Source organism: Pocillopora damicornis, chromosome 11 (assembly GCF_964200805.1).
Source record: "Pocillopora damicornis chromosome 11, jaPocDami1.2, whole genome shotgun sequence".
Classification (NCBI taxonomy): domain Eukaryota; kingdom Metazoa; phylum Cnidaria; class Anthozoa; order Scleractinia; family Pocilloporidae; genus Pocillopora; species Pocillopora damicornis.
This window is the reverse complement of record NC_142680.1, coordinates 3,049,628-3,066,531: the sequence shown is the minus strand read 5'-3', so window position 1 is coordinate 3,066,531 and position 16,904 is coordinate 3,049,628. Positions and strand designations below refer to the sequence as shown.

General features: G+C 37.9%; 2 protein-coding genes across 4 annotated transcripts; one reads left to right on the top strand and one right to left on the bottom strand.

Annotated features, from left to right (window-relative positions):
• The first annotated feature begins 292 nt into the window (after nt 1-292).
• Nucleotides 293-8,058, top strand: LOC113667336 (uncharacterized). 2 transcript variants are annotated; one of them, XM_089187645.1, is made up of 3 exons: nt 293-408; nt 2,358-5,801; nt 6,623-8,058. In XM_089187645.1, exon 2 carries the CDS (start codon nt 2,366-2,368, stop codon nt 5,783-5,785), a length of 3,420 nt encoding a protein of 1,139 aa, XP_089043771.1. In that variant the 5' UTR covers nt 293-408; nt 2,358-2,365; the 3' UTR covers nt 5,786-5,801; nt 6,623-8,058. The 2 variants fall into 2 exon arrangements, with proteins under 2 accessions (XP_089043771.1, XP_089043772.1); XM_089187646.1 differs by having other exon boundaries at nt 323-1,615; nt 6,623-7,069.
• Nucleotides 8,047-15,223, bottom strand: LOC113667338 (ciliary microtubule-associated protein 2). 2 transcript variants are annotated; one of them, XM_089187655.1, is made up of 13 exons: nt 15,043-15,223; nt 14,521-14,797; nt 13,899-13,986; nt 13,433-13,517; nt 12,754-12,839; nt 12,348-12,470; nt 11,382-11,519; nt 10,876-11,019; nt 10,726-10,786; nt 10,250-10,356; nt 9,908-10,036; nt 9,295-9,419; nt 8,047-8,615 (listed from the first exon to the last, which is right to left on the bottom strand). In XM_089187655.1, exons 2-13 carry the CDS (start codon nt 14,568-14,570, stop codon nt 8,555-8,557), a joined length of 1,197 nt encoding a protein of 398 aa, XP_089043781.1. In that variant the 5' UTR covers nt 14,571-14,797; nt 15,043-15,223; the 3' UTR covers nt 8,047-8,554. The 2 variants fall into 2 exon arrangements, with proteins under 2 accessions (XP_089043781.1, XP_089043783.1); XM_089187657.1 differs by having other exon boundaries at nt 14,521-14,792; nt 15,043-15,209.
• Between the last annotated feature and the right edge of the window lie 1,681 nt (nt 15,224-16,904).

The window sequence follows — 16,904 nt, the reverse complement described above, 5'->3', positions numbered from 1 at the left end:
GTAAAGAGTTAAGAGAAAAATGGCATAGCACGTTTATACTGTTCTGTACGTCATTGAACAAACACTTTGGTATTAGGGAACTACTGAACTTACTCAACTGGTTGAGGAATCTGACCACGATTAATTAGACAATAGGACTTTAAGAGTCAGAAATTAACGTCTCTTAACAGATTAATTGCTACGATTTCAAGTTACTCGAAAGAAAGCCTCTTCCGTCATTTCGCAGAAATTTCGTGACCATATGCAAAATATACCCGATTAGTTATGCACATAACGTCACTTGGTCAAGGCCATCAACCGGGAGAGACTGGAAGCTAATGATAAAGGAAAATAAGCCGAGACAGACCCGTACTACCTGTTTTAAAGCTGGTAAAGTATACCATACGCTTTAAGAGACAAATCGCAGGGGTAAGTCAGTTTTACTGCCTCCACCTGTATACGTACTCAATGAAAAAGAAAAACTGTAGCGCAAGTAGAGGAAAGGCGATACTTTTTGTTTGTTTGTTAAGCCCATTGTGCGGGTTATTCGAAAGCGAAGCAGTGCGTTCCCTTTTTGTTTGGAATAGATACGTAGTTGAAAATAGAAAGTAATTTCGTGGGTAAATTACAATTGACCCTCTCATAGAAGCAGTACTGAGTAAGGAATAAATTGATTTACTTTTCCCGGGTTCCAGATGAAACGAAAAATACGTTTGAATCTCGTTCCTTTTCACGCAGCATGGATAGTGAGCTGTTGAAAGCCGGAAGTGATAGTGTTGCAACTAATCGTTCAACAACATCAACATCTGTTCATGTTCCATCTGCGACAAAAAAGCATAATATAATCCTATAATTCATTTTTATTCTCTTAAACTTTTAAGAAAAAAAAAACCTTTAAAGAGTTTGAACCTCAGTCAACTGTAAATTAAACCCGCCATCGCCAGCGAAGGCAGTCGCATAGCATGTTTTGCTATTAGTGATTTTTCAAAGTCTTCAGTATAAATCTCTCAAAAACGTAAACGAGAGGGTATATATTTTCGAATATGAGTGATAGTTTTCTTAATTACTTTAGGGGCCTTTCCTCTGGCATCGACTGAAGAAACGTCATTAAATTGATTATTATAAATATTCATTTTCGGTTTTTATGGGCCCCTGATTGCTTAGGTAATATCAAGTGGTAAACTGACATTAACGTCCTCCAATTTATAGAAATTCTCTTTGCTTTAATAGCCGAGAGGTCACCAGTTTGTGATTTGTGTGAGAATTATTTTGTGAAGGTTACCTTTGATATGCTTGCGAAGGAAAAACATTTGTTTGTTAAAGGACAGGGTCACTCTTAAAATTGAATATCTTTTGTAACCACCAATAAATAGTTTACACTAAGCCGCGTTAGCTACCGTTTTTTTAGCATCAAAAATTGCTGTGATCCAAATGAAAATCCACTTCAAAGTAGTCAAAGCGCGCCGCCATTTTGAGTAGCTAATTAGCTTAGATATGACGTCAATTCGTCCGACTATTCATTACCACTCGCTTGTTTCGACTGTTTACCTTTCGATCGAGGTCATGGCCGCTGTTACACGGAATCTTTTCAAGCTAAAACGAGCTCTAAGTTCGGAAGAAAACGATGACTGAGAAGGTAAAACGAGTAGTCCACTAGAAACTACGGATAGGTGTTCTTGAAGCTTATGCCAAGTGCTATTAAGGCCGAGAGAGCACATCACTGTCAAAAAAAATGAACCAGATTTGGAAAGCAAGACGGAGAATACAAATAACAAATAAATGTACGAAAGATCGTCGACCAAAAGGCAGTGACCATAGATAAAATACTTTCTCTGCACTTTCTATCCTTATTATCCTTCACTAATGAAAAGCTAAGGTTTCAAAATAACATGGAAGGGAAAGGAAAAGGAATTAACAAGTAGGAAGACAAACCTTGCAAGATTCCTAATAAAGGTGCATGAGCGAAGTCTGGTTTTAAATTACATTTCCCTCAGTTGGTTTATACGAATGAGCAAAAACAAACTGTGATGGTCTGACAAAGTCGGCTGTTAATGAAACAAAGACGTACGTTAAAATAAAAGCTTCTTAGAGGTATAAAATACTTCCGTGGTTTTTTCTTTAGAGAAACACTGCGTTCGTTTTAAAATGAACTGTTAAATCTAAGTTTCTAAGATGCCTGCTGGTTGTCTCTTGAGAGAGTTTATCCTTTCTTCCTCAGCATACTTTTTGCTATTTACACCTTAAGAAATTCTGGCGTGATTTCCAATCATGGAGGCTTGAATTGTAAAAGACCGGATGGAATGCCATCCAATGGAAAGAACTGGATACCAAAATACGTTTTATGCAGATGAGTATAGCTCTCACATTTACCGTTTCAGATACCACCATGGAAGGAAATGGAAGTGATGATCACAGTTCTCAAAGACGTCTGAACGAATCGTCAGTAAAGCAAGGTCAGATTTTAAATCTTCTTTCCAAAGCCCGAGAGATTCAGAACAGCGGAGAGCATTTTAGTAATTACGAGCAGGCGGCGGAAATGTTGAAACAAGCGTTACTCTTAGCGCAAGAGGCATCGAACAAAGATTCAGAGGCCGAAATTTGCGGCAACCTTGCTGAAGTTTTGCTCTCTATGGATAGTTTTGACGAATCTCTTTCTTACGCGCAGAAATGCCTTGCCCTTTCCGAAGAGGTAGGTCGGAAAGATCTTGAAGCATTAGCTAATTCCTTTGTTGGTACTGCCTACTCAAAGTTAGGAGACTTGAAAAGAGGCCTTGAATCCCACAAGAAATCCTTAGACGCTATTTCTACCACTGATGACCAGAAGCAAAGGTGGAAATGCCTGTATGAAATGGGCACCACTTTTACAGAGCTTGGTGACTACACAAACGCTACCAAGTTCTTAACGGAAAGTCTTACAGTTGCCACCGATCTTGACGATAAAGCAGCAATAGCCCAGTCCAATGGAGGTTTGGGAGCCGCGTATTACAAGACAAGACATTATCCACTATCCATTCTCCACAGCGAGAAGCATTTAACATTGGCAAGAGAAGTCAATCGGAAGAAAAGTCAGGCTGCAGCCCTTGGAAATCTCGGTAATGTTCATTTATCGAAGGGAGATTACATAAAAGCGTTTACACTTTATCGAGAGCAGTTAGACATTTCGAGAGGAATCGGAGACAAGTTTACCGAGGGAAGGGCCCTGGGGGCTCTTGGTGATGTTTACCATTGTCAAGGAGACACAAGAAAAGCAATTGAAAATTATGAAGCCTACCTTCGTATCGCAAACAGTCTCAACAACAAGCCAGCACAAGCAAATGCCATTGGAAAAATTGGAAGAGCGCAACACTCCCTTGGAGAAAACAGAGAATCACAGAAAAATCTTGAAAAGTTATTACAGCTATCGCAAGAAATTGGCGATAAAACCACCGAGGGCTTTGCGTATGGTTTCCTCGGAAACACTCACAGATCCCTAGGAAATTTTGAAAAAGCGATTTTCATGCAAAACAAGTTCTTGGAAATTTCAAAGTCGATCGGTGACAAGGCAGCGGAAGGCCTTGCTAATGCCTACCTGGGAAGCATATACTACTCTCTCGGAGACCTAGAAAAGGCCTTGAAACATCATCAATTCAATCTTGCAATAAACAAGGAACTAGAAAATAAGGGAGGTGAAGGGAGATCGGTTGAGAAGGTGGGCAACATTCATTTTGAATTTGGTAATTACAACGAGGCGATTGATTGCTATCAGCAAAGTCTCAGTATTGCCCTTTCAATAAAAGATAAGCCACTTCAAGGTGCCTCATATGCCAATTTAGGAAATGCTTTTCAAGCCCTTGGTATGTATACAGAGGCTGTAAAGTTATACGAAGAAGCTGTACCCTTTGCTGAAGAGGTTGGAGACCAGCGCATGTTGGGACAGATGCTTGGAAATCTAGGAACTGTTTACAACCGAGTAGGAGATTATCAAAAAGAGCTTCAGTGTCATTTGCAACATCTCTCACTCTGTGAAACCTTGGAAGAAAAGCAAGGAGAAGCAACCGCTCATGGCAACATTGGAATGGTCAATTACCGCATGGAAAATTTTAAGCAAGCGATAAAACATAATGAAAAGCAAATCTCTATTTCCAACTCCATAGGAGAAATAGCTGGTGAGATGACAGGATGCCTAAATCTTGGAAAGATTTACTGGAAATTGGATGAACTTTCCAAAGCCATTGAATTTCAGAAAAAAGCTTTATGTTTTGCTGAGAAGATGAAAAGCTTAGACAAGATGGGTTCATGTCACCATGACCTTGGCATTTCTTATTCAAAGTCTAAAGAGTTTGAAACGGCCTGTGATCACTTGGAAAAATGCACTGAATTGTATGCGGAAGTAAGACGACTTCTCTTTGAGAAGGACATATACAAGATCTCTCTTAGTAACGTGCAAGCTACTGCTTACCGTCTCTACACGCAGTGTCTTCTTCAGCGAGAAAAGTACGAGGAAGCACTACTAGTCAGCGAGCGAGCACGTTCTGCTGCGCTTGCTGACATGATGGTTGTATCATACGGTCTTCATAATCCAAAGGAAGGAAAAAGAGAAGCACTCAATGGAGGAAGCCTCCGTGAAGTTGTGTCTCGTCTGGGAGGCCAGATAATCTACTATGCTCTGTCTGGAACTGGAAAGGAAAATGTTGTAGTATGGAGTATTCAAGCAAATGGTGCTCCTCAGTTTTTGGGGGAGGCTACCGACTGGAAGAGTCTGTTAGACGAGGCGCTTTTAGAAATGAAAATTAAAGAAAACCCTGTGAAATGTGAAGATCGCTCATTGCCATCGAGAGGAAACACACGTCCTCTTCAGAATCAAGAAAACGATGAAGATGGGCAAAAAACGGATGGCGACCCGCTGTGTTGCCCTCCATCGAAGCGGATCACTCAAAAAGATCGATCAAGTGCATTAGAGAAACTCTATGATGTGTTGTTTTCCCGCACGTTACCTGACCAAGCAACCACAGACCTCATTATTGTTCCTGATGCTGAGCTTCATAGGATTCCTTGGGCAGCGCTTCGAAATGAAAACAACCAAAGCCTAGGGGCGCAGCACCGAATAAGATTATTACCATCCTTGACAATTATGAAGGCAATTTTTGAGTGTCCGCCCAACTTCCATAATCAAAAGGGAGCTGTAATTGTTGGGGATCCAGATGTTGGCTTAGTGTCCTTTAAAGCAAAGAAGATTACAGAATTCATCACAAGACTGGAGCATGCAAACGAAGAAGCTCAAGAAATCGCTAGATTGTTTGGTGTTAAACCCCTATTGGGAGAAGAAGCTACAAAAGCACGTTTCCTTGAAAATCTTGACACGGCAGCCCTGGTCCATATTGCTGCACACGGAAATTCTTTAACTGGTGAAATTGCATTCGCTCCGCCCCCAGAAAAACGCAAGCCAGTACTTGACGAAGAAGATGTTGTCCTTACAATGGCCGAAGTGCAGAATGCAAAGGTGCGAGCTAAACTTGTCGTTCTAAGCTGCTGTCACAGTGCAACTGGAGATATCCGAGCCGAAGGTGTCATTGGAATCGCTCGAGCTTTTCTTGGTGCTGGAGCGAGGTCAGTTCTTGCCACCCTGTGGGCTGTTGATGACAACGCTACCCTGGAATTCATGCGCAAGTTTTACCAGCATTTAAAACTTGGTAAAAAGGCAAGTGAAGCTGTTCACCAGGCCACAACTGCTCTTCGGCTCTCTGAAAAATTCCAGTCCCCATGTAATTGGGCCCCCTTTGTCCTTATTGGAGATGACGTCACTTTTGAGAATTTGGAACAGATGTAACAAGATCATACGCAAGGTTAGTAAACTGTCTTGCTAGCCTTTCTTTTAAGACAAAATTTTGCGCATGAGATGAGGGACCAAAAAAAGTGCCAATTCTTTTGTAGTGTTTTCATAAAGTTCTTAGAAGTCCTGATACTGCTGGCTGGGTTGCTAGTCTATATTCCACATTTCCTTGACCATGTGGTACTCACTTAGCTGTACTACTGCATAGATTGAGTCGTTGCCAAAGTAAAATCGGTACCTTACCAAAAGAAACAACACATATTTATGCTTGGTGATCTTAGATTATTCTATTGGTATTCAACCCTATGGAAAGCAGCAGTGTTCTTGATCATTTCATCCTATGATGATATTTAGGTTTGGTTTTAATATTCCATAGAGAAGCCCTCATTAGTAACTAAATGTCTATGGCATGTATGCAAATATGGCTGAGGATTAAAAAGATGAAGCCAAGTTCTTTTATCCCTTTCATTCCCAAGATCTCTTAAGTAATTCTCCTTACTGTCTGCCATACAGTTCTCATGATATTAGTTCAGAGAATTTGTTATTGGATCAACTAATAATGCCATAATCGATGTTTTTCTTTATTCTCATCACCTACCTGTGTGATTTTGTATTGATACTGTAAGGTGAATTTCTGTCTTGGTCACTTGTGAGAGTGACAGGGTTATACATTTTCTAAATAGCCTTCTGTGATAAAGGTTTCAAAGTGTTAAATTTTCGGCCAGATTAAGCCTGCATAATGGCTGAAATTTTCAGCCGTGTGTGAAGAGACGTTTACCAGCTGCCCTTAAAGAGATAACCTCCTTGATATAAACTATATATTTGTTTTTCCAGGTAAAGGAAAGAACCCAGCTGGATTAGACACTTTCCAAAACAGCTAGTGTACCAAATTTAGGAGGATCAGGTTCAGATGTATGAAACAAGAAACAAATGAATGTTGTGCGAAAGGGATTCTGATTAGTAATTAGATATGATTGATAGAGTTCTTGTTTTACTGCTAAGGAATGATGCTTTTGATTTCAAATTTCCAAAGAAGACTTAATTTTTGTTCCTCAAATTGCTCCTGATGAGCATGCCATCCAATCTGTGGTCAACAACTGTAGGGATAGGGAAAGGTGTCAAAAGATTTCAAATTAAAAAAAAAAACAACAAAAGATAGCTTCCACAACATTATAGTGATAATTTGCAGCAACTTACATGTATCCATTTAGGTGTCGACAATTTACCTAACACACTATGATTTTCCTAATGTGATTAAATAGAAAAAAATGCAGAAAAAAAGACAATAGAAACGACTGTAACCTTGTTGTATCAGTCCAGCAAAGAAAGAAATGCTCTGGGACCAAGTAACTTTTAGTATTTAAGCTCATTTTAGGTTAGGAAGAAGGAAACCTGATCATAGAATTCAGAAAGTTAACTGTGCCACTTTGGACTGAGAAATAAATACTTATAAGAAACACAAATTTCAAAGGAACACTTAATTTTTGTTCCTCAAATTGCTCCTGATGAGCATGCCATCCAATCTGTGGTCAACAACTGTAGGGATAGGGAAAGGTGTCAAAATTAAAAAAAAACAACAAAAGATAGCTTCCACAACATTATAGTGATAATTCGCAGCAACTTACATGTATCCATTTTAGTGTTGACGATTTACCTAACACACTATGGTTTTCCTAACTGGAAATAGAAATAAATAGGAAAAAATGCAGAAAAAAAGATAATAGAAACTACTGTATCCTTGTTGTATTAGTAGAGCAAAGAAAGAAATGCTCTTAGACCAAGTAACTTTAGTATTTAAGCTCATTTTTAAGGTAAGGAAGAAGGAAACCTGATCATAGAATTCAGAAAGTTAACAGTATGCTAGTGCCACTTTGGACTGAGAAATAAATACTTTTAAGAGTAGAAATGACATAAATACAGTTGATCTAAACTTCATTTTCTTGTTTCAAACTGGAAAATTGTATTGGAATTCTTCATAAAGGGATGGGTCTCAAAGTTTCTTCTGACAGCAACTATCATTTGTGGAAAAATTTTATGCAGAATCTCTTTGCAACTTGTTTTCAATTTTGTTTGTTTATTTTTTATCTTAAGTTTGTTGGTTCCACATGCTATTCAGATTTTTCTTCAAGAATCAGTTTCTTGTGGTACCAGAAAATGAGATGAATATGGGAAAAAAATTGCAATTAAGTCTGATTTTGTTCTGTCCCATCATCACACTGCCCACTTCCCACCTGACTCTGACACAACTATACCAAATATAGAAAAGAAAACGACTTTATTCATTACACTTGAAGCTTAGAGCTTCCATTACAATTTGATGTATTTGCTGATAATAAGGAACGCTTCATAAGAAAACTAAATGAAGATTCTGCACTCCTGATGACATACTGTTAACATGTTGAAATTCATGTGATACCTTTATATCATTTACAGTGTTATAAATTGTTTCATGAGAAATGGTTATGGAAACCAATACCAAAATATTATTAGGATAAAAACACTTTGTAGAAATTGATTTGTGTAAAAAAAATATAACACACATTAGGAGGGAAAAAATGACTGACCATTGTTCTTCTCCCCCAGAATAAAACATCCAAAACTTGTGCTCCCAAACATACAAGCTGAATTTTTGATTTACAAAAAGTGGTGCACTGAGAAATGTGCTATTCGCTGCCAAATACATTCAATTCTTCTTTGATTTATTGGTGAGCAATTTCAAATCGAATTTTGAAGTACCATTGCTTGACATGCTTGCTATAGGTAATTTTATTGTGCATCAATAGGGACCATGAAAACCTTGTCAACCTCTCGTGATTTGATCCTTTCCCTGAAGAAACAAAATATGATTCACATTAAGATTCCTTTCAGTCCCGAAATATTGCATTCAGAGTTATTTCAGATTAAGTGTTACAAGTAATGTGGGCTTTGTTGGGGTTTTGCTTTACTACACCCTGTGATAGGTCAGCAAAGCTCCTGCCAATCTCTCAACCAATCAGATGTGAAATAAACCAAACGCTTCTTGCTCCCTAGCATTCTCTTTACACTTCAGCAGGTGTGTTCGGTTTTGCTTTTGAATTCTCATTGGCTCCTTGTATGATTTTCCTTTGCTCTAATTGGGTGCAGTGATTTCTTAAGATTTAGGTTCACAGCTCTATTGAAAAGGGCTGTGTGCAAATGTGGGGCATGTTCATGTATCATGACACATAGAGAATGATGAATATATGCAGATTAATTGGGCGTAAATTTTTTTGACGTAGCACTGAAAAAGATTCCAAATCACAATGGAATTTTAGAGCTTTTAGCTCTATAGAGTATAGTGAACTAACATAGACCTAGAGAGCACTAACAACACAGATAACAGGAGCGGTTACAAAGTTCAACAGCTCATCCAACAGTGATCAAATATTTGTGCTGTCATGCCGAAGTTGAAATTACATTGTACATGTATAGATATCATCAAAGTGAAATAGGGAAGGGTACTAAATGTGTTTGCATAGTATACTAACGTTAAGTATTTGTCCCGTATGAGGTCGTATCTCTTGGTTTTAGAGTTAAAAGCACTTCTGTGTCCATTATTGTGCTGTGCTTTGTCATAGCGATCCACATCATAACGCCCAGGACCAACAGGATTCTGAAAATTGATTAAAAGTAAACGGTTAAGGTCACTCGTGTAGAATAGAACCTGCAATGAGATTTTCATCAACATTAGCCCATTGGCTGCCTAAATTGAGATAGTGAAAAAAAGAAACAAGAATTTTCCTTTGAAATATTCACTTTGGATTAGTAGCACCTGATTATAAAAGCTATATTCAAGACCACCAGGCATGATCAGAGTAACTAAATCCATGTTGCTGTCTATCAATCCTTAAAAAATTTGCTTGGAATTGTTTCATTTTTATTTTACAAATAGGAAGTTATTGCTCAATTCCAAACAAGAGTAAACCAGCATAAAATGACTCCTTCCTTCTCTGGCCAGCTCCTGCTATAGAAAAAGCTATAGTTCCACCTATAATGACAAATGCAATGCTAGGGGTGAACATGACTTTCTTTTGAGCTGTGTTTACTGAATGTTGGCACTTAATTGCTAACTCTTCTTCCTACGAGGGTGTAGAGACGTACTGTGCTTCCAAGGAAGAATCTTCTGGCAATACGGTCAAATCTTTCAGCAGTTGAACCAAAGGGTGGTCTGACAGTTGCTTCTGGCTTTGTAAGCTCCTGGGGTGAGTAGTTTCCAGGTCCTGGGTCAGTCTAATGCGAAAAATACTCAAAGGTTATGCACATGTTTGTTTTATGGAAAGATGCTTAACAGAAAGATATCTGAGCCTGCAAACATTGAAGGCCTATCTTGATCTGACTTTGTATTTGGATCATGATCATGCTTAAGTTGCACTAAAAAAAAACGAGCAATACAAAAGCATCTTAGCCAATCACAACTCTGGCAAACCATGGAAAAAAACTTACAGGGTCTCTTGGGTATTGATTCAGTGTTGAACAATAGATCCTGTTGGTTGGGTATGGCGGGAAACGCTGCACCTTCAAGAAGACTCCATGGTGGTTCTTATGCTTATCTAGAAAAAAAAAAGTTGAGGAATGAAAAGTCCATGAAAATCCCTCTCCTTGGTTCATTTGCTTAGCCCTTCAGATTGTCAAAAATGACTCTAAGTAAGTAAATGCAACATTTTCTTGTGTCACTGTTTCATTGTCATCTAACCGATCAGAGCACACTGCTGTTTATAGTTAACAACCAATTTTGTTTCCATTCACATTATCCAGACATCCTGATGATCTGATTAGTTAATAATGTTTCTTGTTTAGGTTAAGGATGGAGAGGTTCAAGTCATTTTTAATTCTGAATAGTTTCTTGCCTGCTGGAACCAACTGAACATGCATATATATATATGAGCTGCAGATAAACTAGTTCCTGTAAAATTGCCTACCTTGAAGCTCGTGTAGGAATGACTTTAAGTCATACTCTCCAGGACCCAAATTTTGCTTTGTCTGAAAGATAAAAATACATGTTGGGTTAAAGACACTTTTTTCAAAGCTTGTGTCAACCTCACACTTAAATCAGGTTATCAGATTCCTACCGGAAGAGCAAAGTAGCCTACAGATATGGGTTTATTCCTTTCACCAGTGAACAGATCGTAAGGTCCTCTTTTGCTAACCACTCTTGCCTCCATCTCATCTGTGAAACTCTTCATCTCATACTGTCCAGGACACAAATGACTTCCCTATTCAAACATTTCAAAGAAGAATATTGATAAGTGTTTTGGTGGTATTCACCAAACAATTTAGCATAGCATTAACAGACAATTATACGTACCACTTCTGGCAGCTGCCTAGACACTTGTAAGGCTGTCCAGAATTCAACATTCAAACATTTCAAAGACAAATATTGTTAAGTATTTTGGTGGTATTCACCAAGCAATGTAACATAGCATTAATAGATAATTGTACATACCACTTCTGGAAGCTGCCTAGCCACTTGTAAGGCTGTCCAGAATCCAACATTCAAACATTTCAAAGATAAAAATTGTTAAGTCTTTTGGTGGTATTCACCAAGCAATGTAGCATTGATAGGCAGTGTACATACCACTTCTGGAAGTTGCCTCTTGTAAGACTTTCCAGAATCCAGCATTCCTACATTACTGACTGACTTTTGAACTTTCTCCTCAATCACAGCACTTGGTATCCCTCCCTTACCATAAGTTCCTGGCCCTGGCACATGACTCTGAAGCATTTCAAAAACAAAAGATAAAAAAGAAAAGCATTCCCTGTAATTTTTAATTTAGTGCCATCTGTGGGTATTTGCACACTTAATACAGCGTCAATTAGACATTTTGGGAATGCTTAACCCTTTCAATCCCAAGATTTCATTTAGTAATTCTCCTTAATGACTGTTATACAATTCCTATGATTTTAGTTCTGAGGATTTGTTATTAGAACAACTTATAATCCCCTACTTTATACTTCTCTTTGTTCTCATCCCTTGTCTGCTTGATATTGTATGGATATTGTGAGGAAAAATTCTGTTTTGGTCACTCATGGGAGTTAAAGGGTTAATTATTACGTATAGGCTCAAATATAGCCCCTTCCCTAACAACACCCTTTTAGTTGAGTCAAAGACCAGACTTGAGAAAAGCATAGGGACTGAGCACACCACAAAGAGGGTGGATCTGAAAGTACATTGACTAGTAAGGTAAAATGATCATGTAAACTTCCATCACAGACCAGTTAGATGTTGAACTGGAATTCTATAACTTATGCTGGCTAAGAGGATTTTAACCCTTTCCACCCTAACACAAGCATACATATTCTCCATGATGTTCCCTATACATTCCCTAAGGTGCTGATAAGGAGAATTTGTTTCACAATCCAAAGCTTCTCTAGTTGGTGATCATTTCCTTTATTCTCATTACCTTAATGTGTGATTTGGGGTGATATTGTATGGAGAAACTACCAGTATGTGCTTTTCACTCCTAGGGGGTCACAGGTTTAATACAATTTGGCAGTGTCAAATAACAATTAATATTATTGACCAGACACTCAAGTAACACACCAGTTTTGTGGCATCAAATCTTGCTTCTCTGGTTTCACAAACACCTCTTGTGCCCCCAGGCTTTTTGCCCATGTGATCAATAAAATCAGTGATGGTGTATGTCCCAGGACCAAGAAGTTGCTTCTGTTGAAGTAAAAAAGAGTTGAAAACTTGAATAAGAAAAAATTACAAGTAAAACAACTAGATCCAAAGTAAAATGATTGTAACTGTGCTACAAACTTCTTAATAGATTAAAGGCAACAGATAAAATGGAAACAATTTGGTGAATAATTGGAGAGGAAATATTCTATCTTAGTCTAGTCCAAAGATTTACATTTTACACAAAATATGCATTTTTCCAGATGTAACCATCAATTATTGATCCAGCTTGTGTTTAAATTAGCATAAAGCATTTGCATGTAGTTACCTGTAGTTGTTTCTTTTCCCATTGTTCTTTGTACAAGAGATGAGGTATTTTTGCAAGGCGAGCTGTTTCAAATGCCCTTTCCCATCCTAAGGATTGACATTAAGTATAGCCAAGATTAATTTCATGAATAATGTATATGAGGGAAGCCTCAGCTAATCAAGTACTAGATATAGTTGATGACAGTTGGTCAATGGTTGGTAGATTGTTGTTTGCCACTGACAGATGACTGACAGTCCACTAACATCTCTACCAAGACAATGGCTGACTATTGGTGGAAAATTTCTCAATAACCAGTTGGCTGGAGTGACTTCATGAATCAACTGATAATCACCAAATATACCATTGGTATCCATCATCTATCCACAAGAAGACTAACAAATACTGTAAGTGAACACATATCAATCAAGACTACCTACAGTTTAAACCATCCAATTTGAACTTAAATCTCTTTCATTACTATGTAATTGTCCATAAGCAGCCATTAAGAATCTCTTGGAAGCGTGGAGTTCTTGATTTTCCAACTAAAATGAAGTGGCAGATAGTTTGCAGCAAGTTCTTCCAAACAGAATCATGGGATACTTGTCCACTTCCTGGGCAGTTATAATTTCATAGAAAATGAAAATTTAAAAGAAAATAATCTTTATACCCATTGACAAAAAAAATAAATGCATATCTTTACCAGGACCAGAGGATCTTTCAGAAACAGACTTGGGATTAAATCCACCCACATCAATGTTATATGAACCTGGTCCGAGGAGGCGATTCTAGTGCAAGAATAAACTGTCTGTTAATTAACAGCAAAAACTTATCACTTGTATGACCCTCCCTTACCCATGCTGCAATTTAGAAAGTCTCTGAAATAGTTTTTTTTCTAGCATCAAGCTATTGTAACAACCAGCAGCTATCTCCAATAAGCATTGGGACTGGCTGATTTCTTAAAATTAAAATTGTGGGCAAACTTTGTATGATGATTTTCAGCAGAATTTATGATGGCATATTGCAAAACAAAACATCAGTAGATGTTGTATTTTGTCATAAAATGTTTAGCTCTCCAGTTGAAGTGAGTGAAGGTTTAAGCACCCCAGAGGAGTTAGACCTCGTACATTCTTATGCAGCATTACTTAAATGACCAAGAGATAACCCACCACTTCTTGCATGCATTTCTTGTCATATGCTACTTGTGTTATTGTTCCAGGCGTTTTGCTTTTTGGGTGAATTCCAGCGACATCAAACCTGCAAATCAAAATTAATTGAAACCCAAAGTGTGATTAGAGCGTATTTTTACTGAGCATCTCTACAGAAAATTTTTTCACATTTAACTGTGATTTCCTCGTGTATACTTTACCATAAAAATTAAAAAATCAAAACTCTTTTGGAGGCTTTCTTGGTAAAATGTTCAGAATGTCACATGCCCCCACTGAGTAAAACTTTTAACGATGAAAGCTCTCTCAAAATTAATCAATACACGATATCATTGTGTCTTGTCAATTAACTTTATCTATTAATTGTTTGGGTGCATTCCAGAATATGTTGACAAGCCTGAACGAGTATTGCATGACCACGAGTGAAGCACGAAATTCTTCAGTTTACTAAGATCTTAAAATCTGAACTCAAAGCTTCCTTTGCTTTCTTTGATAATGCTTCAAGAATAAAGAATGAAGAAGGAATAGGCATAGGTATAATGAAGTTATTGATTTCGAAGAAACAGACTCGCGCGCAATTAACTTTGACACCAACTTACTTGTAGCGTTGGTAAATCGCACTCACCTCGAAGTCTGTACTCCGAATGGTGCCCCAGAAAATTTCTTCTGAGACATATTCGCTGGCCGTCATCAACCGTGATTCATAAGTTTTTTAGATTACATATCTTCAGATCAATATGCATATATGTGACTTCGCTTGATGACTCCGCGTGAAAGAAATATTGCTTAGCAACACCGGAAAACGCCAGGCGATAATCTCGACGAGTGAAGGAGGCCAGGCTGCATCAACATCCGGAGTTGACCGCTGTGTCGTATTTCCTGCTCAGCTAAATATTTCTGTTCTAGGACACAAAACAAAAAATGAACGAAAAGCTCAAAGCATTTCCCCAAAGGTTTTTGCAAAAGATCTTCATTTGGTTTGTCTATTTTAAAAAGTAGGATTTTTCTTTCTGAGACAATTACTCTCCTTATCAGTCGCTGTTTTTTTTGTCATGCAATGCACTCTTAAAATCAGAACACGTTGCGTGATGAATTAAGTAACAGCTGCAAAGGAGGCCACGATAACATCTACAGAACGAGAACTCACCGAGAGTGAAGTAGAAAAGTTGCCTCTTCAAAACTGCCATCCTTAGATCGCTACTAATCTTTGATTCGTGGTCAGCGGTCAGCAAAGGTGGCGGACGTGTTTTGCTGACTGCATGTGATATGTCTTGAGTTCACTGCTCAAAGCAGATTCTTACAGCGTATTCAACCTGGCAATAGAACCTTTGTGGAATATTTAACAAATTCACAATGCGACAGCTTTTATTTATCACCAACAGAGGTTGAGAATATTATTTCTAGCCTAAGTACAAGTAAAGCACTGGGGCCACATAACATTTCAGTTTTTTCTTGTTCTGTATATTTACTTTTGTACCAATTTATGATATTTATGTGTACCAATGTATTTGTTATGCCTCTTTCCTGACTCTCACATTTTTAATTATCATATTTACGGTCACCCAACTATTTTAGCTTTTTAGTTATTTTGAGTGTCCCACTACTGTATGTACTGTTTATTTATTTATTTATTTATAATTATATTTTTGTAAATTCTTTTAGTTGTTTATAGTAGAAGAAAATAAACTGTTGATATTCTGCACGCGCTTACGAAAAAAAAAAAACAGTAGTTACGTCTCTATGACGTAATGCTTAGGAATTTAAATCCAACAAAGTAAAGATCAAAGCGATTATTCTATTTCAGTTGTAAACGAAATCTTACATGGATCTTCCTTACAGGAACTCGATAACTCCTATAAAGAGACCTTGTCATCAGACTGGAAGAGATCACTCTTACATAAAGGATCCCGTACATGAAGGCCACGCCCAACATGGCGATAACAATCTTCAACTTGTGCACTTGCTCACAACAAACCCTGCAGCTGCTCTACCGGCAATATTTCCAGGAAGCGGAAATCAAAGTCAAGTTAACGTTCGCCCAAAATACCGATTTTTGAACTGTCCAAGAATATCCAGTGCAAGTAACAGTTACAGATGGGAAAATAACTACAGTGTTATGGATGGCCGGCGAATTATGGTGAATACTTGGGCAGCTAATAAGATGAATGAGAGAGTACCCCTCGGAAGCCAGCGCTCCTTCTCGGAGCTTTATGTGACCAAGGAAGAAATGGATAAAAAGGCTTGTTGCCTTGATAACGAAGGGAATTTTAACTTTGACGCTCTTCTACCAGCTGTTTATTGGAAGCCACAAGAGGAAAATTTCACCCTCTTGAGTGATATTTAGGTCATTCGTAACTCAGCGAAATTATTTGTTCTGTGTTTCTGAAGTATAAACGCAGTGAAAAAATGGAAATAATACCAAAACAGAACTACGGGAAAAGCGTATAAAAAACGGCTTAAGAGTTCAGTAAAAATGTTTTGTGCAGATGTTCCCTTTTTCGGAAAATGGCTTTCGAAGCCATTTCTGAGTTTTCGCTATGATAGCGCTGACAATTATTTGTTTGAAGGTATGACTGAAGTACTGCAATCAGTTAGTTTATACAATGATAAAAACTCCCTCGAGCAACGACTTTTCGATCCACGCAAGCGGCCTGTATATTGATCGTTTCTCTAGATTTTTGATCAGTTTATCAACATGAACTTAAATTGTCTATTTGTCATCTGATCTAATAAAGTTTTTGAGATCAGTCGCCTTACAGCCGCTTTGATAAAACATTTTCAAAGACTGCACCTTTGTGCCGGGGGAAGGTGAAATACGTCTTAACATCCCGGTTCGCCGTAAGTGAAACTGATGAGTTTATAGATGTTGAATCTAGAGAAAAAAAAAGTTTAGGTATCTTTTCATGTTTGAGTTAGGTGTCTGATGCAGCCCGAGGGCGACTCCGCCGTAAGACTTCATTTTGTAAATTAATAAGTATTTGTTTTTAGATCATATTTTTCCTTTAAAGT

Bases quoted from the DNA above. Each gene is read 5' to 3' on its own strand.
- LOC113667336 (XM_089187645.1), top strand. From the start codon at position 2,366: ATGGAAGGAAATGGAAGTGATGATCACAGTTCTCAAAGACGTCTGAAC.
- LOC113667338 (XM_089187655.1), bottom strand. From the start codon at position 14,570: ATGTCTCAGAAGAAATTTTCTGGGGCACCATTCGGAGTACAGACTTCG. The intron at 10,357-10,725 runs GTAGGCAATTTT...TTTTTTTTCTAG, and splicing joins ATTCCTACACGAGCTTCAAG to ATAAGCATAAGAACCACCAT. The intron at 9,420-9,907 runs GTACGTCTCTAC...ATCAATTTTCAG, and splicing joins GATTCTTCCTTGGAAGCACA to AATCCTGTTGGTCCTGGGCG.